This window comes from Ornithorhynchus anatinus, chromosome 11, assembly GCF_004115215.2.
Source record: "Ornithorhynchus anatinus isolate Pmale09 chromosome 11, mOrnAna1.pri.v4, whole genome shotgun sequence".
In the NCBI taxonomy this organism is placed as follows: Eukaryota; Metazoa; Chordata; class Mammalia; order Monotremata; family Ornithorhynchidae; genus Ornithorhynchus; species Ornithorhynchus anatinus.
The window spans coordinates 51,037,962-51,058,237 of record NC_041738.1 but is presented as its reverse complement, the minus strand read 5'-3'; the positions used below and the strand labels follow the sequence as shown (position 1 = coordinate 51,058,237).

At 57.1% G+C, this 20,276-nt stretch overlaps 4 protein-coding genes across 5 annotated transcripts; 2 read left to right on the top strand and 2 right to left on the bottom strand.

The window, feature by feature from the left end:
• Positions 1–169: 169 nt before the first annotated feature.
• On the bottom strand, positions 170–2,108 carry CLDN6 (claudin 6). Its single transcript, XM_029075672.2, has one exon. The coding sequence runs from the start codon at positions 2,077–2,079 to the stop codon at positions 1,411–1,413; it is 669 nt and encodes a 222-aa protein (XP_028931505.1). The 5' UTR covers positions 2,080–2,108; the 3' UTR covers positions 170–1,410.
• A 2,166-nt stretch (positions 2,109–4,274) lies between these two features.
• TNFRSF12A (TNF receptor superfamily member 12A) lies at positions 4,275–7,343 on the top strand. Its single transcript, XM_029074633.2, has 5 exons — positions 4,275–4,413; positions 5,469–5,573; positions 5,673–5,804; positions 5,909–5,966; positions 6,875–7,343. The coding sequence occupies exons 1-4, from the start codon at positions 4,323–4,325 to the stop codon at positions 5,962–5,964; spliced, it is 384 nt and encodes a 127-aa protein (XP_028930466.1). The 5' UTR covers positions 4,275–4,322; the 3' UTR covers positions 5,965–5,966; positions 6,875–7,343.
• A 423-nt stretch (positions 7,344–7,766) lies between these two features.
• Positions 7,767–10,937, bottom strand: HCFC1R1 (host cell factor C1 regulator 1). 2 transcript variants are annotated; one of them, XM_029075811.1, is made up of 6 exons: positions 10,860–10,937; positions 10,237–10,345; positions 9,133–9,195; positions 8,787–8,924; positions 8,464–8,535; positions 7,767–8,381 (listed from the first exon to the last, which is right to left on the bottom strand). In XM_029075811.1, exons 2-6 carry the CDS (start codon positions 10,305–10,307, stop codon positions 8,246–8,248), a joined length of 480 nt encoding a protein of 159 aa, XP_028931644.1. In that variant the 5' UTR covers positions 10,308–10,345; positions 10,860–10,937; the 3' UTR covers positions 7,767–8,245. The 2 variants fall into 2 exon arrangements, with proteins under 2 accessions (XP_028931644.1, XP_028931643.1); XM_029075810.2 differs by lacking the exon at positions 10,860–10,937 and having other exon boundaries at positions 10,237–10,619.
• Positions 10,710–19,501, top strand: THOC6 (THO complex 6). The gene is made up of 13 exons (XM_029075809.2): positions 10,710–10,800; positions 16,065–16,180; positions 16,873–16,937; positions 17,072–17,175; positions 17,288–17,325; positions 17,426–17,474; positions 17,653–17,724; positions 17,839–17,941; positions 18,097–18,146; positions 18,692–18,754; positions 18,879–18,989; positions 19,114–19,248; positions 19,360–19,501. Exons 2-13 carry the CDS (start codon positions 16,065–16,067, stop codon positions 19,441–19,443), a joined length of 990 nt encoding a protein of 329 aa, XP_028931642.1. The 5' UTR covers positions 10,710–10,800; the 3' UTR covers positions 19,444–19,501.
• The last annotated feature ends 775 nt before the right edge of the window (positions 19,502–20,276 follow it).

Sequence of the window (20,276 nt, the reverse complement as noted above, 5' to 3'; positions counted from 1 at the left end):
GGGGCCGACTTGATGGTCATCTATCAAACCCGGCACTTGGCACATAGTAAGCACCTGATACCACAGCTATTATTTATTGAGTGCTTACTGTGTGCAGAGCACTGTAGTAAGCTCCACCTTTCTACCCCCATAGCCTTCTAGCCAGCTTCCACCAAAAATACCAAATCCATTTAAAAACACAAACAGTTTATTCAGCAGCATCTAAAATAGAGGTAGTGGGCGAATAAAAAACCCAGGGTGCATGCAGGGAGTTTGGGGGAGGAGTGTGATGTCAGGAGAGGCCAGTGTCAGGGTGCAGCATATTTGGGGCATCAGGAAAGAGGGCTGGGAAACACTCGGGCTCTAGGAGGGAGAGAGACAAGAAGAGATCAGACAATGAGCCGGGGAACTGAACGGGGAGGTCTCCTGAAAGCCCCCCAAACTAGAGAACTGAGCCACCTGATACCCCGTCTCTGTCTCTAACAAACACCCACGGTGTGTGTTGTGGGGGGGGGGGGGGTGTCGTCAGATCACCCCTCCCTTGGGATACAGGTAGCCAGAGACACTTTGGAGGGCGAGACCCCCAAAATTTCATAGGGCTCATTATCCAGCAGCACCCAAGAAGGTGTCTGAGGAAGGGAGGCCTCCACCATCAGTGAGAACTGGGCAAACAACCACCGCCCTGCAGCTCCGCCCTCCCAAGGAGGGAGGATCTGGAGTGGCCCCTCCAGGAGGCCGAGAAGGCAGGCGGAGGATCCTCCGCCACCCTCACCTGGAATGGGAGGGAGGCTGAAACTCAGCTCTGTAGAGATGGAAAACAGGGCCATCGCCCCTGCTCGAGAACCCCAGGGAACGAAGTAAGTCCCTTTGACTCTAGGGGCACCCGGGGGGGCAAGATAAACTAACCCCCAACCCCCAGCAGCAGCCCCCGGGGAGCGGGGAAGTCAGGGAACCCTTCACCTCCATTGACAAGCTGCGAGCTGGCACTCTGGCTCCTGTGGCTTCGGGGGCATCTCGGCGGCGGCGGCGCCCCCTCCCCCCGGCCACCGCCACCATCACCAGAGGAGAGGGGCCGCCTCTGGGGTTCCGTCATCTGCAGGCTGGTGGGGGTGTCCTCGCAGCTTCATTATCCAGGGGCTCGGAAGGGAGGGTGGGGGGAGAAGATTGATCCTGGGGCCTGGGTGGGGGGAGAAGATCGATCCCGGGGCCTGGGTCTGCCTGCCATGCGGCGAAAGGAGAGGATGGCATCGGCGAGGCTCCATCATCCAGGGGGAAAAAAGGGAGGCGTCATCCGGGGGAGGAGAAGTGGCCGTCGAGCATCCAAAGGGCAAGAAGATCTCAGAGCCGCCAGGGGCCAACTCTGGGGCTCCATCCTCCACGGGCAAAGGCTCCGTCGTCCGAGGGAACCGTCCCGCCCCTTGCGGAGGCCGCTCAGACGTAATTCTTGGCCGGGTAGTCGGAGGGCCCGCGGGAGACCCCCGGAGCGGAGGGGGATGCGGCATAGCGGGCCACGTAGCGTCCCGCCCCCCGCGAGGATCCCGGGGGGCAGGTGCAGCAGAGCAGACCCCCGCCCAGCAGCAGCAGGGCCGCGGCCGCCCAACCCAGGTAGAGCGACGCCCCCAGCTCCCGCTTCTGCGCCTCCGCCACCAGGGGATTGTAGAAGTCCTGGATGATGGCGTGGGCCGTCCAGCACACCGGGATCAGGACCAGCAGCCCCGACAGCAGGAACACGATTCCCGAAGTCAGAACCAGACGCGCCTTGGCCCCTTCGTCTTCCACGCAGGTGGTGCACTTGGCTCCGGCCAGGTAGACCAGCAGGCCCAGGAGCGCCAGCAGCAGGGCGATGACAGAGAGGGCCCGGGCGGCCTGCAGGTCCTGGGGCAGGGCCAGGAGGGAGTCGTAGACCTTACACTGCATCTGGCCCGTGCTCTGGACCACGCAGGACATCCACAGCCCTTCCCACACCACCTGGGCCACCACGATGCTGTTGCCGATGAAGGCCGTCACCTTCCACAGGGGCAGGGCACAAGACACCACGGCCCCCAGCCAGCCCAGCACCGCCAGGCTCATCCCCAGAATCTGAAGAGCCGCCGAAGCCATGGAGAGGCTGAAAGTGGACCTGCACCAGGGAGAGTAGAGAGGAAGATTAAGCAGGTGGTTCACGAGCCCCCTTTCCCACCCCGGTTTGACCCCGAACCCCAAGATCCTACTGAACGGAAGGGGGGCACGACGACGACGACGGGGGGTTGGGGGGGAGGCGTTGCCAGGAAAACCAAGGGTGGCTGGAAAAGTTTGAGCCAATAGCAGCTCCAGTCATCTCCTTCAGGAATCCTTTTAAGGGAGCTGGAAGCGGCTAAGAAGTAGTTTTCACCTCCTTTTCTTCGTAAACGACCCCAAAACAAGCTGCCGGCCAGAAAGGAACCGATCGGCCCCTGAGTCTGATGCTCCAGCGGGAAGAGCTGAATTCAAGACTTTGCCGAAACGACATGGCCCTTAAGGGCAAGACTCCCGACTTGTTCTCCTCAGCTACTTCAAGGGGCTGGTTATCCCCTCTCCTCAGGGCAACTGGGGTTTGGCTCTCAATTCCAGGTCTCTCTTCTCCCTGGGATCCTCGAACAAAACGAAGGCTGTCTCCAGGTCTGTAGCCTCCTTCTCGCCCCTCTCACCCAAGCCTCTTCGCCCAACACGCCCGGGGGAGTAGTACGACCCTCACACACCCCTCCTACCCCCCAACCGCCCCGCTATTGCCCTCTCCCTCTCCACCAGTCACTGCAAACCTGACCCAAGGAGAGGAGACCCAACCTCGCCTCCCCTCGAGGGCTTTCTTCGGTGCCCGTCCCAGGCCCAGGCCGCCCGCATCACACTGTGGTTCGGAAGCCCGGGGCCGCCCTTAAAGCCCCCCGGGACCGTGTGGAAAGGGTTAAGCCCAAGGGGCGGGGTGGTCCGGCAGCTCGGAGGGTCAGGTGGGGGAGGGGCCCAGGTAAGGGGAGGGCCTCCCGCCCCGCCTTCCGCCCTCCCTGCCCCCGGGCCCGCCGGAGAGTAGAGAGCAGAGATCAGAGATCGGCCCCCCGTAGAGGGGGAGGAGGGGCAAGGCCCCAGGGGGTTTCGGTCCCTTTGTCCCCGAGAGGGGGAGGGGACGGTTAACCCTTTGCGAGCAGCAATGGAGGCGAGAGCCGAAAGCACGAGGAACTCAGGTGTCCCGGCCTCCGGCCTGTCTTGCCTTCCGAACCAAGGTCCAAGTGACTTCCATCCCTGTGCTTTCTTCTCCCTGAACGGGGCGGTCCGACCCTCTCCCCCCCTTAATTCTCGGTCCCGGGCCCGGGAGCGCCGCTCCTCGGCCGCAGGCGCTGTCCCCCCCCCCCCCCCCGGGACCCAGGGGGTCCTGTCCCCCCAGCTCCGGACAGTTTCCTGGCAGGAGCCAGGTAGCCCTGCTCCCCAGCCGTGGGCCACCTCCTCACGGGACCCAGGTGTGCCGGTCCTGAGGCCCGGATGCTCCCTCTTCACCCTCAAGCCAAGGTCCTCTCCCCCAGTTCCGGGGGTCCTGGACCCCCGACACACGATCGCCCCGCCGGGACCCAGGAGATCCGGCCTCACCTGCCTTGGAGCACGGTCAGGAGAGCAAAAGCGCGAGGTTGGAGTGTGGGGAGAGGGGCGGGGGCGGGGGTCTTAAAGGAGTCGTAAATCCCCCCCGTGACGTCACTCCAGGTCCGCCCTTCCCCCCTCGGGGGGGGGAGGGCCAGAGACCCCCGCCCCGAACCCAGGCGTCCGGCCTCCCAGCCACGAGAAACCCCCAAATCCTGGCGGTGCGATGCCGCTTGACCCGCTGGAAAGAGATGGAGACGCGGGGCGCAAGGCGAGGGCTCCGGGGAAACATGGTGTACAAGTCGAGGGCGTCGGGGGTCGGGGGTCGGGGGGACACACAGTGGGCTGGGGATCGAAGGAAAGGGAAACCCGGCTTCTTGGCGGAGAATTGGGAGTTGGAGAGAGGAGCGAGAGGAGGAGGAGTGCGGAGGAGGCTGGTTGTCTGAGAGGTCGAACCGCAGGTCAAGACTCTGAGTTTGGTCTGGGACGGCAGACGGGGCCGGAGGACGGGACACCTGTGTCTGGGAAGAGGAAAGTGGCTTGGAGGAGGAGCAGGAGGAGGCGGGCTGGACCCTGGAATGTGGGGTGGGCAGGGAGCCGCGGCGGGCCCGGCGGGCCCGGCGGGCCCGGGGGGCGGGGTCCGGGGGGCGGGCCCGGGCTGGGATCCCTCCCCGGATGGGGTGGGCGGTGGGTCTATCCCAGTTTGTCCCCCGAGCCGTCCCGGCGGGGCTCAGACGGGGTCCGGCGGAGCGAGGAGCGCCATGGGCGGAGGGCTGCTGGCCGAGCTGGCCCTGCTGGGGCTGCTGGCGCTGGGAGGAGCCGGGCTGCTGGTGTCCGGGGAGCCGGCCGCAGGTAACGGGCCCGGGGGAGCCCCGGGGAGCCGGCCGAAAGTAACGGGCCCGGGGGGGCCCGGGGGAGCCCCGGGGAGCCCCGGGAAGCCAGCCGCAGGTAACGGGCCCCGGCGAGGAGCCCAGGGGAGCCCCGGCTCTGGGTCTGCCTCCTGCCCCGGGCCCGGGACTATTCTCCGAATGAGATGGAGTGGGGATTGGGGGTCCCCGGGGGACAGGGAAGGGGGAGGATGTAAATCTGGGCCCCGGCTCTTCTACTTCTCGGGGTGACTGTCCGGGGGAGGGAAGGGGGCGGCGGCCGGATCCTCGACTGTCTGGCTGCTCAACGCCCCAAAGGAGGGAAGACCTCGGGGGTCGGGATGGTCCCCGTTGTGGCTTCCGCCCGCCCCTCCTTCCCTCCTTCAAACCCCCGACAATTCGGGGGACCTTGTCTGGTCGCCCGTGAGCTGTGGGGAAAGCGCTCCCCCCACACACTTGGGGCTCTTCGGGGCCCTTCAGCCCCCCACCCCTGTCCGTGACTTCAGCCTCCAGTTATGCGGGGGGCGGACCCGGCGCCTGGAACTGAGTCACCGGCTGCGAGGGAGGGGCGGAGACCTGAAGGCTGCCCCCCTTCCCCCCCCCCAACCCCTGGCATCCTGCCCCTCTCGAGGTTGGCGGGGAACTATCCTTCCCCAAGCCCCGACCCTCCCTCCTTAGCTTTCGCCCCCCGGCTTCCCTTCCTGCCCGAGAAAGCGGGCGCCGGCCCCCAGCTGGGCGGCCACCTGTCTGGAATGGGTGTGCGGTGCGGGGTTGTGCGGTGCGGTGCTGTGCTGTGCGGTGCGGTGCGGTGCGGCGGGATTGGCGGCGGATGCGGGGCAGGAAGAGGTTGGGGCTCCAGTGTCTGGCCGTTCTCTCTGTCTGACTCACTGTAACCGGAGCCTCGGCCCTGACCTCAACCCCCGGAATAGCCCCTGCCCACTCCGGCCCCGCTCTCTCGCGGCCCCTGACCCGGGACGGGCGCAGAGGGCCGAGCGAAAGGGCAGAGATCTGACTCTCCCCCGCTTTCTCCTTGCTGCCCAGCCTCGGCCCCCTGCCCCAGGGGCAGCTCCTGGAGCTCAGACCTGGACAAGTGCATGGACTGTTCCTCCTGCCCCTCCAGACCCTACAGTGACTTCTGCCTGGGCTGTGAGTCAAGAGGGAGGGGGCCGGGGGGGATTCGGGGAGGCTGGGAGGCAGCAGAGAGAACTGACTTCTGACCTGCCCTTCCCCACCTTCCTTCCCCAGGCACGGTGCCCCCACCCTCGGCCCCGCTCCTGTGGCCAGTCCTGGGGGGCAGTCTGGGCCTGGCCTTGACCCTGGGGGTGCTCTCGGGCCTCCTGGTTTGGAGACGCTGCCGCAGGAGAGAGAAGTTCACCAGTGAGTAACCATCACCTTGACCTTTGATTCCCTCGTGACCTGCGGTGCAACAGCCTTGAATCACTGTGACCGTTAACCGTGGACCTCATCCACTTCCCTTGCAGCTCCTATTGAGGAGACAGGAGGCGAAGGCTGCCCCGGGACTGCGCTGATACGCTGACGGTGAGTCTCATCCACCCAGCACCGGCACTTAGAACAGTGCTTGACACAGAGTAAGCGCCTGACAGATTCCATTAGAAAAAAACCACCTTTTCTAGCTCTCTGTTGATGAACCCGATGTTAGGCACAAATCCTCTCTGTTCCACCTCCCAAGATCCTTCTAAGCCTCCCTGTAGTGAGCAATCTTTGAACCAAATATATTGAGCTTCCTTCTTAGCCCCCTAGTCTCCCTCTTTACTCATTCGATTGTATGTATTGAGCACCTTCTGTATGCAAAGCACTGTGGTAGACTGAGCTGAACTCCCCATTTTCTCCAGCCTAAAAGCCCCAGGGCAAAACTCCCACCCCTCTCCCTAACTCACTGTAGAGGGTCTAGCCTGGTGGGTGAGCCAGCTCTGACCAGTTTTAAAGAGCTGAGTGGAGGGTTCATATGGTTCTGGGGAGATAAAGACTGCGATGCACCCTCCCACCTCTTTGAGGTAATAATAATTAATAATTACTGTGTGCGCAAGTGCTTATTATGTGCCAAACATTGTACTAAGCACTGGGGAAGATAGATCATCAGGTCCCACTTGGGGCTCACAGTCTAAGTACACTGTATCTACCCCAGCGCGTGGAACAGTGCTTGGTGCATAGTAAGCGCTTAACAAATACCATCATCAACAACTACCATTTTCTAGACTGTGAGCCCATTGTTGGGTAGGGATCGTCTCTGTTGCCGAATTGTACTTTCCAAGCGCTTAGTACAGTGCTCTGCACACCGTAAGCGCTCAATAAATACAATGGAATGAATGAAAGTAGGAGGGAGGACAGGTATTTAGTCCCAAAGAGCCTCCCGATTTCCTGCTTAGCTTCTCCCCATCCCCCCACACCCCTCCTTTCCCTCCCTGACTCCATCTCTCTCTCCACAGCCCCCAGGGCAGAAGTGGTGATCCTGTCCCGAGATGACTCAGCTTGAAGAACCGCAGCATTTGCACAGGGGGATCTCTCCTCCCCTTTCCCCCACCGTGCCAACCGGCGGACCTGGGGGAGGGGGACCACGGGAGCCAGGGGAATGACCCCTAAAATTCTACAGGTGCAGAGAGACGGACAAAACACTAAGGATCCGAGCCCTGAGAGCCCCCAGCTTGTCTGGATGTGGCAGCTGTTTGTTGGGGGGAGGGGGAAGGGATGGGGTGAGGTGAGGGTTGGCGAGGGAAGGAGGGTAGGGTGGGACACCTGGATTCCAACCCCGGAGCTAGGGGCTGGATCTCTGGAAGGCAGCTGGCTGGCCCTGCTCAGTCTGGGATAGGGACCCCTGCATCCTACTGTTCCCTTTGAGGGAGGGGTATTTATTGGGGGAGGGGAAAATTTATTAATAAAAATTATTTTGGTTTCAAACTGGACTCAGAATGAGGGATGGGTGACAAGGTGAATGGAACTCCCCCCGTCCCTGCCGCCCCCAATCGTATTGAGGAATCTCCTTGTTTCAGTTCAGTGATTTAGACTTCCTATTTCCCGGGTGGCCCGGAGGGGTGCCGGTCTAGCCCTAACCCAGACGGCCCCACCACCCACCACCTTTACCCTCCCTTCCTTTTTCCCTTCCAGGTTTGGCTTCAGGCCTCCCATCTTCTGGGGAAGGGAGTGAGTCAGCCGGGGGTGGGGGCGGGGCACTGACTCACACATTCTCAATGTCTGAGCTGGGTCTGGCCTGTCCCTGACCCCACTCTATGGGAGGTGAGGGAGAGGAGGAACGTTGGTATCCAGGCCCCCTATCCCGTGGTCTCTTCAAGAAGCCCTTCAAGAAATTGGTCAGCACCAGACTCCAGATTCAGCCTCTCTTCTTTACTTTATTTTGTTCTCAATGGGACACAATTACAGGTCCCCCAACGTCACCCTCCCTTTCCAGCCCTTCGTCCTCCCTCTTGGGGGTGGCCTCATCCCCTGCTTCCCCACAGGGCTGTGTGTTGAGGCCAAGATGCCAGAGGGTTGATGGCTGAAGGCTGGAGGAGGGAAAGGCCTAGCTGTCTTTAGGGTAGCGTGGGGGTACCCTGTTCCTCCCTAACAAGTCAGGGCTTGTTTTAGGGTGGCTGTGTTGCACCTCCTCTTCCTCCCACCCCTCCTCCCTTTGAAAGCTGGTTCTCGCTGGGGGTGCTGGTTCCTGCAATGGAGTGAACTGTCTCAGGCGCAACCCGGGATCTGGAGGTATTGGCTGCCCAAGTCCATTCCCTTCACCTGACGTCTCTGGGGAGGGAGAGGCCCCGAGGCTTAGGTTTCTGAGGAAGAGGGACGCTTTCCTTGGCTCAAAGCTCCATCGTGTCCTCTGCTGGGGAGTCATCGCACTGGGTCTCGGAAGGGTCCACGAATCTCAGCAGCCTCAGAGCCTCAGGGATCAGGCTGCCAGGGTAGCGCCAGAGAAGCAGTTCAGATCGAGGGGCCCTGGGATGGGGAGAAGGAAGGCTGGAGTCAGACCAGCTAGGGATTGTACTCCAGGTCCCCCCCGCCCACTGTCAGCACTCACAGGGTCAGCAGAAGACTGGGGGGCAGGACATGGGGTTCCCCAACTGCACTGGGAGGGCCTTCCTCTGGTGGCCTAGGGGAGAACGAAGACAGGAGAAAAAATTAGCTCTTGATTTTCCCCTTCAGATGCAAATAGAGGAGATGCAGCTTGCTCTGAGGAGTGGTGAGGCTTATGAGAAGGAGCTGGGGGGGCTGCTTGGTGGCCGGACTCCCGAGGGGACCATCACCGCTGGACTGCAGTCCGGTCAGGACCAGAAGGGAGAAGAAAGGTTGAGAGAGGCTACGGTTGAGGTGGTTTATTCAATGTGGGAAACGAAGCCTTACCTGCCTGTGGAGGGGGCCAGGTTCCGGAGCGGGAAGGCAGCCGGGGGTGTACAGTAGGGGTGGTCGTTGTGCAGGCTGAGGCGGGAGAAGTGGATCGCCATGTTCTCTTCGGAAAGGAACTGCTTACAAAGAGGAGTCCTAGGGAGAGAAATTTGAGGATACGGGGCTCTGACGAAGAGGGCAGGCTGAGGGCAATAGGGGGACCAGGAGACCGAGTGAAGGTAGGGTTGGGAAGCAGATTGGGAGCAGAGCGACTGGCTCAGGAACCAGTATGACACGGGTGGAAAATGAGGGGCTTTCAGGTAGGCAATGAAGAAGAGGGTGGGAGAAGTCAGGGATCACTTACTGCTCCTCCTTCTCCAGGCGCCGCTTGGTGCTCAAGTGGGGTTGAGTTCCACTGGAAGAGGAACTAGGGAAGAGACAAAGTTGAACCTCCACTCCTTCCCTTTTTCCCATGGAATCAGTCAAATCAGTCAATCATATTTGAGTGCTTTACTGAGTGCACAGCACTGGACTAAGTTCCTGGGAGAGTACAATATAACAGAGTTGGTAGACATGTTCAAGCATTTTCAGTACCCAAATGTCTTGACTCTCACCCACTGTCTTTTTAAAGAGTGGTATCTGTTAAGCTCTTACTATGTGTCGAACACTGTTGTAAGCACTGGGGTAAAAATACAAGTTAATCAGGCCAGATACAGTCCCTGTCCCACATGGGGCTCAGTCATGTAGAAGGGAGAACAAGTATTGAGTCCCCACTTTGCAGTTGAGGAAACTGAGTCCCAGATAAGTTAAGTGACTTGCCCAAGGTCACACGGCAGGCAAGCGGCAGAGGCAGCTTTAGAACACAGGTCCTCTAGTTTCCAGGCTGGTGCTTTATCCACTAGTGACAATAATAATGTTGGTATTGATTAAGCGCTATGTGCCAAGCACTGTTCTAAGCCCTGGGGGAGATACAGGGTAATCAGGCTGTCCCACGTGAGGCTCACAATCTTCATCCCCACCTTCCGGATGAGGTTGCCGAGAAGTGAAGTGACTTGCCCAAATTCACACAGCTGACAGGTGGCGGAGCCGGCATTAGAGCCCATGACCTCTGACTCCTAAGAGCCTGGGCTTGGGAGTCCGAGGTCATGGGTTCGAATTCCGGCTCGGCCACTTCTCAGCTGTGTGACTGTGGGCAAGTCACTTAGCATCTCTGTGCCTGTCATCTGGAAAATGGGGATGAAGACTGTGAGCCTCGCGTGGGGCTACCTGCTTACCCTGTATCTACCCAGCGCTTAGAACAGTGCTCTGCACAGAGTGGGCGCTTAACCAATGCCAGCATTATTTCCACTAGGCCCGGCTGTTCCCTTTCCAACTTTTCTCCTTCCCCTCCGAACCCAGGTGTCCCACCCCGTGTTCCCCAACCTCCCTCAGGCCCTAACCCCTCCCCGGCGGCACCCTGTTCACCCACCCGCTTTTCGGCGTCCTGCTCCCGGGATGAAAGGCCCCGGGGTCTGGGCGAGCTGGGGATCCAGGCTCCATAGAAGGTCGCGGGTCATGGGTGAGCGGCTTGGGGGCCCCTGAAGGAGAGAGACACGTCATTCGGGCAGCTCTGCGGGGAGAAGACCCGGGCCTGGGTCCGGGGACCCTCTCCAAAGGCGGGGAGCTGGCGGGACCCCGCGTTGGGGAAGGGGCGAGGCATGATCCAGGCCGGCAGGAGGGGGGAAGGGGGAGCAGGAGGTCCCAAGAGAGCAGAGGGGAGGCTGGGGGGGGGGCGGTCCCCGGGGCAGGACGAGGCCCTAAAGTGCAAGGGGCTGAGCAGGGCGTCCAGGAGGCGGGCGCGCGCCCCCGGGAGGGCTGGGCCAGGTCCGGAGCACGAGCGGGGGCGGGCGCGCGCGCCGACGGCGGGCGCGCGCCCCACGCAGGCGCGCGGGGGAAGCCGAGCGGCCCAAGGCGCCGAGCGTCCGGGTCCTGGCGCAGGCGCAGAGAGCGGCGGCGGAGAAACGGCGGGGCTCGGCCGGTGGCGTTGAAAGAGGTCCGGCGAGCAGCGGGCGGCGGGGCGGGGGAGGGGGAGGAGGATGGGGGGCCGCTCACCTCGGTGGAGCCGGCGGAGGGGGGGGCCCACGGCGGCGGGGGTTCCCCGGCACGCACGCCGGGTCGGGGCGATGGCGGGGGCGGGGGCGGGGGGGGGGGGAGGAGGAGAAGAAGGGGGGGCGAGACGGCGCAGCGCGCGCGCTTGGCGCCGGCCAATCAGGGCGGGGGCGGCGCGCGCGGCCTTCTGGGAGTTGTAGTTTTTGTGGCCGGGGCCCTCGCCCTGCGCCCACCTTCCTTCGCTCGCTTGTCACGGCCTTTGTGTCAGGGGCTGGGGGCGCTCGGCCCGCCCTTCATCCTCTGTTAATAATAATAATAATAATAATGTTGATAGTTGTTAAGCGCTTACTAAATGCGGAGCCACTTGTCAGCTGGGTGACTTTGGGCAAGTCACTGAACTTGAGAACAGAGAAGCAGCGTGGCGCAGTGGAAAGAGCATGGGCTTTGGAGTCAGGGCTCATGAGTTCGAATCCCAGCTCTGCCACTTGTCAGCTGTGTGACTGTGGGCAAGTCACTTAACTTCTCTGTGCCTCAGTTCCCTCATCTGTAAAATGGGGATTAAGACTGTGAGCCCCACGTGGGACAACCTCATTCCCCTGTATCTATCCCAGCGCTTAGAACAGTGCTCTTAACATAGTAAGCGCTTAACAAATACCAACATTATTATTATTAACTTCTCTGGGCCGCAGTGACCTCATCTGTTCTAAGCGCTGGGGGGGACTCAGGGTCATCAGGTTGTCCCCCGTGAGGCTCACAGTCTTCATTCCCATTTTCCAGATGAGGTAACCGAGGCACAGAGAAGGGAAGGGACTTGCCCAACGTCACACAGCTGACAGGTGGAAGAGCCGGGATTCGAACCCATGACCTCTGACTCCCAAGCCCGGGCTCTTTCCACCGAGCCACGCTGATGGTATTTGTTAAGCAGCGTGGCTCAGTGGAAAGAGCATGGGTTTTGGAGTCAGAGGTCATGAGTTCAAATCCCGGCTCGGCCATTTGTCAGCTGTGTGACTTTGGGCAAGTCACTTCACTTCTCGGTGCCTCAGTTCCCTCATCTGTAAAATGGGGATTAAGACTATGAGCCCCAGGTGGGACAACCTGATTCCCTTGTGTCCACCCCAGTGCTTAGAACAGTGCTCGGCACATAGTAAGCACTTAACAAATACCAACATTATTATTATTATTAAGCGCTTACTCTGTGCCCAGCACTGTTCTAAGCGCTGGGGTAGATACAGGGCAATCAGGTTGTCCCACATGAGGCTCACAGTCTTCATCCCCATTTTAGAGATGAGAGAACTGAGGCACAGAGAAGTCATTCATTCAGTCATACTTATTGAGCGCTTACTACGTGCAGAGCACTGTACTAAGCGCTTGGAATGGACAGTTGGGCAACAGATAGAGACCATCCCTGCCCAATGACGGGCTCACAGTCTACCCCGGGGAGACAGAGAGGAGAGCAAAAAAGAACAAAACAAAAACGACATCATTATCAAGATAAATAGAATCAAGGGGAAATAGAGAAGCAGCGTGGCTCAGTGAAAGGAGCTCCGGCTTGGGAGTCAGGTCATGGGTTCACATCCCAGCTCAGCCGCATGTCAGCTGTGTGACTGTGAGCAAGTCACTTCACTTCTCTGGGCCTCAGTTACCTCATCTGGAAAATGGGGATTAAGACTGTGAGCCCCACGTGGGACAACCTGATCACCTTGTATCCTCTCCAGCGCTTGGAACAGAGCGTGGCACATAGTAGTTGCTTTACAAATGCCATCATTATTATTATTAAGTCAAGTGACTTGCCCAAAGTCACACAGCTGACAGCTGTCGGAGCGGGGATTAGAACCCATGACCCCTGACTCCAAAGCCATTGCTCTTTCCACTGAGCCATGCTGCTTCTCTGTTAATCTTGATCCCATCTCATCCCATTCCCCCCTCAGTGGGCATGGAGAGCAGTGGGTTATAATGAATGACCCTCTAGACTGTGAGCTCTTGGTGGGCAGGGAACATGTCTGCCAATTCTGTTCAATTATACTCTTTGGAGCACTTAGTACAGTGCTCTGCACATAATAAATGTTCAGCAAATACCAACGATTGATTGACTGGACCCCTTCACCCCCCGAATATACTTGACTATCCCGGCTCCGCCACTTGAAAGCTGTGTGATTTTGGCCAAGTCACTTAACCTCTCTGGGCCTCAGTTACCTCATCTGTAAAGTGGGGATGAAGACTATGAGCCCCAAGTGGGACAACCTGATGACCTTGTATCTACCCCAGCGCTTAGAACAGTGCTTGGTACATAGTAAGTGCTTAACAAATACCAATATTATTATTATTATTACTATTAATAGTGCTTGTTAAGCATTTACTATGTGCTAAGTGCTGGGATAGATACAAGTTAACCAGGTTGGACACAGTCCCTGTCCCACATGGGGCTCACACTCTTCATCCCTATTATCCAGTGAGGTAACAGAAGAATTAAATGACTTGCCCAAGGTCACACATCAGACATATATGGCAGAGCCAGAATTAGAACCCAAGTCCTTCTGACTCCCAGGCCTGGGCTCTATCCATTAAGTTACACTGCTTCTCTAGGCTGTAAACTCGTTGTGGGCAGGGAATGTGTTTGTTTATTGTTATAGTGTACTCTCCCAAGCGCTTAGTACAGTCCTTTGCACACAGTAAGTGCTCAGTAACTACAATTGAATGAATAGTATTTATTCAACAACCAGTTTTACGACCTCCCCTTATGGGGTCCATTTTCCTCCAAAATCACATTTACTGAAGACTTTTATGTCCATTTCCCCTTTGAGCCCCCCGAGGAGGGACACTCTCCAGGTGCCCAGTGTGATGGCCAGACTGGACATGTGCTTTAGTAAGCAGGGCTGGGAAGCCAAGGGCCACCAAAGCCAAGGGCCACCAATCATTTCAGGAGTGTGCATTCCAGGCATGACAAACTCAGGATCCTTTAAACTGCTGGCTTTCACAGATCTTGCCTCTGGGAGAAAGGAGCCAAAATAGCTGTTTGCCTGGATTGACCCTGAAAGTCACTATCTTTTTTCTTATCTTTCTCTCTGTCCCTTCTGGTGCTATATCTGTCTCCTGTCCCCCACGTATATTCATTTTAATATTTGAGTATAGAGTACTGTGCTAAGCCCTGGGGGGAGCCTAAGGATATTAAATAAGATACTTACCCTGGTCAACAGAGGAGTTTACTGTGAAGAATAAGGGGGTGAGAGGGGCACTGGTTTGGAGAAGTAAGAATGACAAATATAGCAAAAACAAATGAGGAAAGAAGGAGAACAATCAAAACAATAAGAGCCAGAGTGCGATGCTTCTGATGAGGCCCCTCACTGATCTCCTAGTCTATCCAGTGGTACAGTGAACACGATGACTTTATTATTATTACTGTTATTATTTCTAGTGCTCGTTAAATGCTTCCTATGTGTCAAGCACTGTTCTAAGCACTGGGGTAGATACAAGTTAAGCAGGTTGGACACAGTCCCTGTTTTACATGGGATTCACACTCTTAATCCCCATTTTACTGATGAGGTAAGAGAGGCATAGAGAAGTTAAGTGACCTGCTCAAGGATTGTCTCTCGGAGTGCTCCAACTTACATATGTGTCTGAGTGTGGGAGCCTGAAGCGTGAGACCCTATGCAAAGTCATGTTCCGTCTTTGACCCATCCCCTCCTCACCGGCTTTAGTCCATAATGGGTGCGTTGCATTGGCTCACTCCAGCCAGGGTGTCCCGAGTTCTCTTCACCTGTGAGAGTGAGTCCTTGAGATTTTTCCACCCCTGCTAATGAAGGGTTTGTCGAAGGGCAGATGTGCCGGAAGGGTCACTTCCCAATTCTTTTTTTTTCATTATTTTTGTGGTGGTCGTTAAGCACATACTATGTCTCAGACATGGTACTAAGCCCTGGAGTAGATACAAGATAATCAAGTTGGACACAGTCCCTGTCCCACATGGGGCTCACAGTCTCAATCCCCATTTTACAGATGCTGTAACTGAGGCCCAGAGAAGTTAAGGGATTTGCCCAAGGTCACACAGCAGACCAGTGGTGGTCAGGATTAGAACCCAGGTCTTTCTGACTCTCAGACCCATGCTCTTTCCACTAGGCCATTCTGCTTCTCTGAAATCTTGAATGCCTTTACCCCTTTTGATACATACAAAGTGATGACATTCACTAAGCACTTACTATTTGCTAAGTGCTGGGGTAGGTACAAGTTAATCACATCGGACACCATCCCTGTCCCATGGTCTGTAAACTACATCCCAGGACTTTATTGGCTCGGTGGAAAGAGCCTGGGCTTCAGAGTCTGAGGTCATGGGTTTGACTCCCGGCTCTGCCACTTGTCAGCTGTGTGACTGTGGGCAAGTCACTTAACTTCTCTGGGCCTCAGTTACCTCATCTGTAAAATGGGGATTAACTGTGAGCCTCACGTGGGACAACCTGATTACCCTGTATCTACCCCAGCGCTTAGAACAGTGCTCTGCACATAGTAAGTGCTTAACAAGTACCAACATTATTATTATTAGTTTTTTTCAGTAATGGTATTACATTAATAGTCATAAATGATGGCATTTGTTAAGCACTTACTATGTGCCAACCACTGTTCTAAGCGCTGGGATAGATACAGGGATATCAGGTTGTCCCCCTTTGGGCTCACAGTCTTAATCTCCTTTTACAGATGAGGTAAATGAGGCACAGAGAAGTTGTCACTTGCCCAAAATCACACAACTAACAAGTGGCAGAGTCGAGATTAGAACCCACGACCTCTGACTCCCAAACCTGTGCCCTTTCCACTAAGTCACTCTGTTTCTCATTACTAACTCATGTTCAACTTCTGGTCAACTCTGACCGCTGGATCTTTTTCTGTGGAATCTGTGTTTGGCCCGCCTTCCCCTTCTTGATTTGTGTTATTTGGTTTTTGTCCCTAGGTGCTTTTTTTTGCCCTTGTCTCCTTTAATTCCATCTTGTTGCGGGGGACCCTTTTTCCATTATGAGTTTTATTTCTGTCTACTAAAGTGTTAAGAAACTTATTCCAATCTGAATTGACCAGGTTTAATTTGGTGAGCTTTTTGGGCCTTCCATCGGGCTGGGCACCTAGGAGGGAGGCTGGATGAGTGACTCCTTGGGGCCAGCGAGGTTGGATTTGATGGTCAGAGGAGAACAGCTGACTGCATGTGACTCTCTTGTCCCCATTTGTCCTCAGATGGAAGTCCACCGGGCCTTGGAGAGGCTGCACATGACCATCTTCTCTCAGAGCGTCTCTCCCTGTGGCAAGTTCCTAGCAGTAGGGAATAACTATGGGCAGATTGCCATCTTCAGGTACTGGCGCTTGGTGGGTTCGTTCCCTAATGCATTACCTTCTAGAACCCAGACCATAGTCCCGCCTGGGTCAGGGCAGAACCAAGGGTCATGACTCCAGAGGTTGGGTCTGACTGGGCTCCCATCAAGTCTGTCCTGACCAGTTTGGGACCCCTTTTCAACCGGCAAAGATTTTAAGGCCATTCCGGACAGGGGCGGTGCTGTCAAGCACATGGCTGGAGTGAGCCTGGGAATGGGTGATTTTTTTTGTACATGTGTGATTGTGCAGTGGAACAGTTGGTTGCTTGGGCTTGTACTTCAGCAACCCTCGACTCCAAGCACAAAAAGCACCTCCCAGATGGATGGATGGACAGATGGATGGAGTCTGCTGTCGTAAATGACAGGTGATCCTCCCTCCATCCACACACACTTTGGGTTCGAAAACTTGTGCGAGGTGCTGACCAGTTTTTGATCCTCCTTGGGCCCATTTCTGGTTTCACTCAGGTCTGAGGCAGATCTGGATCCTGCCATCCCAGAGCACTATACAGACTGGACTAGAACTGGGTCAGGGCTGGACAGATCAGGACTGGCCAGGAAACTGGTCTGGGCCAAGTCTCTAGCCCCTCACTCCCACTCCAGAGATCTCGTATAACTCCCATAACTTGGGGTCATGGCCCTTCCCACCCAACCCTCCAATGTCTCTTTCCCTTTAGTTTGTCAGCTGCTTTGAGCTCAGAGGCCAAAGAGGAGAGTAAGAAGCCAGTGGTGACCTTCACAGGTGGGTGTGGGTATTAGGAAGCTGGGCAGGGGTGGGAGGGGAGCTATAAGAAGGAGCCCAGCCAGCTGGAGGGGAAGGATCGTGTCTTGGAGGGAGAAAAATGTGTGTCCCTCAGCCCTGGCCTTTTTCTTCAGCCCACGACGCCCCAGTATACAGCTTGGTCTCTACAGATCGACACTTACTCAGTGCCGGGGATGGCGAGGTGAAGGCTTGGCTCTGGGGAGAAATTGTCAAGAAGGTAAGGTGGGGGACAAGATGCCTGGGTCCTAGTGGGGGAGTGAGCATTGGGGCGGGAAGTGGGGCGGGGAGGGCGAAGCCTGGATCCTCACTGTGCTCTTGTCTTCCTGTAGGGCTGCAAGGAAGTGTGGAGCCGCCATCCCCCATACAGGTGGGCAGTCCGACTGGGCCAGGGGTCTGGGGAGGGAACCCTAAAATGGAGGGAAGAACTGCCTCTCCTAGCATAACCCCTGTTAATACCCTCTCCCCAGGAACAGTCTGGAGGTTCCTGAGATCAACACTTTACTCCTGAATCCCAAGGTACAGACCTCCCCTCATCCTGATCCAACTTTCCCTGGCCAGCCTAACCTTTAACTCTCTCTCTCTAGTCAGGTGCCGATCTGCTCTGATCCCCCTCCCTCCCACAATCATGTCCTGATTTTGAGTTCTGACTTCCAACTGCCCCTTCCTCCCCTGACCCTCCTCCTAATCCCACTAGGAGAATTCTCTGCTCTTGGCTGGAGGCGACTGTCTGCTTCACACCATGGATCTGGAGACGGGGACATTCACAGTGAGCTGAGGCCCAGACATCGGCCTGGTCTCTAGGAGGGGTGTCAGGTCTTGGGGTGCGAAGGGGTTGGGGAGGCAAGCCGGGCAGGGCTCAGTTTTTCTCCCTCTTTTGCAGCGCTCCCTGCGGGGTCATTCCGATTACATTCACTGCCTGGCTCTGCGCGAGAGGAGTCCAGAGGTGCTGTCTGGGGGCGAGGACGGGGCCGTGCGGCTCTGGGGTAAGAGGCAGAAGGAGGAGAAGGGGGTTACGAGGTCGAATAGGAACTGAGGTGGAGTCAAGGGTGAAGAGTGGGGTGGGTTGTGATGAGGGGTGGGGTCCCAGGTGAGGGGCTCAGAGATAGACGGGAAAGGACCTGCCCTCCTCTTTTCTCAGACCTGCGCACGGGAGAGGAGGTCCAGACCATTGAGGTCTACAAGCATGAGGTGAGAGATCTTAACGTGGCCCCGTCTTGGCTCCGCTCTGGAGGTGAAGAGCAAGCTGAGCCTCGGGTAGAGGAGGCCAGCGTGGGCTGAAGCGTGACAGCCTAACCAGCCTGAGCCTTCCCAAGAAGACCCTTGGCCCTTCAGTTGGCCCAGTCTGACCCGGGGAGGGGACTCCCAGGTGCCGTCCTTGCACATACATCCCGTGGTCTGTCCGACGAACCAGCCGTTATTCCTAATGGCTTCTGCACCTCTGACTAGGCACAGGTGGGGAGGTTCTGACTCTGCCCAGGTGTGAGGGAGTTACCCAGAAGCTCCCTTGGGGCCGCGGGTTGGGGAGTTACATGGACTCCTCCAAAGAGCCTGAATCATCTCGCCACGGCCTGGTCCAGCCCTCCGGCGTTTGAGGGTTCTTGAGGCGAGGGGCTCCTGGAGCTGGACACAGCTTCCCCAAAGGGAGTCCTGGCTGAACGTGGACTGGTTCGGGAATGGAGCCGTCGCCTCCATCCCTCTTGGTTGATATGAGGCTCTTTGCATCGCCCCCTCAGGAGTGTGCCCGTCCCCAGAATGGGAAGTGGATTGGCTGTCTGGCCACTGACTCAGACTGGATGGTGAGTGGAGGCGAGGGGCAAGTCCTGGGGGTTGTAGAAGGGGAGGAGGTGGGAGGAGAAGGGACTGCATCCTTTCACCTGCTCAGTCCGGGGCCGGCTCCCAGCTCTCTGTATGTCGTTCCAGGTGTGTGGCGGGGGACCCGCTCTCACCCTCTGGCATCTCCGTTCCGCAACCCCCACGACCGTTTTTCCGCTCCGGGCTCCTCAGAAACATGTCACCTTTTACCAAGACTTGGTGAGGCCGCACCCTCTGCCCCTTCCCCGTCAGCTCCAGCCTTTCCTTCTCTGGCATCTTCCCGCGCCCCCGGCCCCTTGGTTTCGCTCCCTCTCCCAGCCTTAACTTCTGCCGTTGTCCCCAGATACTGTCAGCCGGCCAGGGACCCTGTGTGAACCAGTGGCAACTGAGCGGGGAGCTTAAGGCCCAGGTGCCTGGCTCTTCCCCCAGCCTACTCAGCCTCAGCCTCAATCAGCAGCCGGCTGCCCCCGAGTGCAAGGTGGAAGCTGGGGAGGAAACGGGGAGGGGTACTGTAGGAAGTGGGGAAGAAGCCCCGGAGAAACTCCCCTCTTTCTTCCCCTGGTCTCAGACCCCTTCTGGTCTCTTCCAGGTGCTGACATCTGCAGGGAACAGCTGTCGAGTTGATGTATTCACCAATTTAGGCTACCGGGCTTTCTCTCTCTCCTTCTCCTGACCCCTGCTCCTCACAACATAGACCTTAGTTTTTCTAAATAAATTGCTAAAAACTTCAATTCTGATATGTCAGCTTTCTCCATACCTCCCCACGACTCTCCAATCACAACTTTGGTCTTGAGTCCCCCAACCCTATCTCCACTTAATAATAATAATAATGTTGGTATTTGTTAAGCGCTTACTATGTGCCGAGCACTGTTCTAAGCGCTGGGGTAGACATAGGGGAATCAGGTTGTCCCACGTGGGGCTCACAGTCTTAATCCCCATTTTACAGATGAGGGAACTGAGGCACAGAGAAGTTAAGTGACTTGCCCACAGTCACACAGCCGACAAGTGGCAGAGCTGGGATTCGAACTCATGAGCCCTGACTCCAAAGCCCGTGCTCTTTCCACTGAGCCACGCTGCTTCTCCACTTCTCCACTTCTCCACTTCTCTACCCAGAACATCCCTGCCAAAGACACCTGAGTTTAGATGGAATTCAACCATTTTTATATATATATACACACATATATATTACTCTGTCCGCTTTACATAAATACCCGCTGGCTCCTGAGTCTGCCCCCAGCCTCACACTCAGGTCCTGGTTCTACCCACTAGAGTTTGGGATTAGAGTTTAGTTGGTGCTTAGAAAAGATAAATCTATAAGTACGCAAAATAGACAGCTCTGCTCTTCTCCCCTACACCTTCCCGCTGGGCCAATTTGACCTCACCTGAAGGGATCTTCCTCCCTTCCCCCATTCCCTTTGACCCTATTATCCCCTGAGAATCCACCCCACCCTTGACCCTTTTTTAGAAGCTCTTTCTGCCTCCCTCTTTGGTGACCTGTGACTTTTG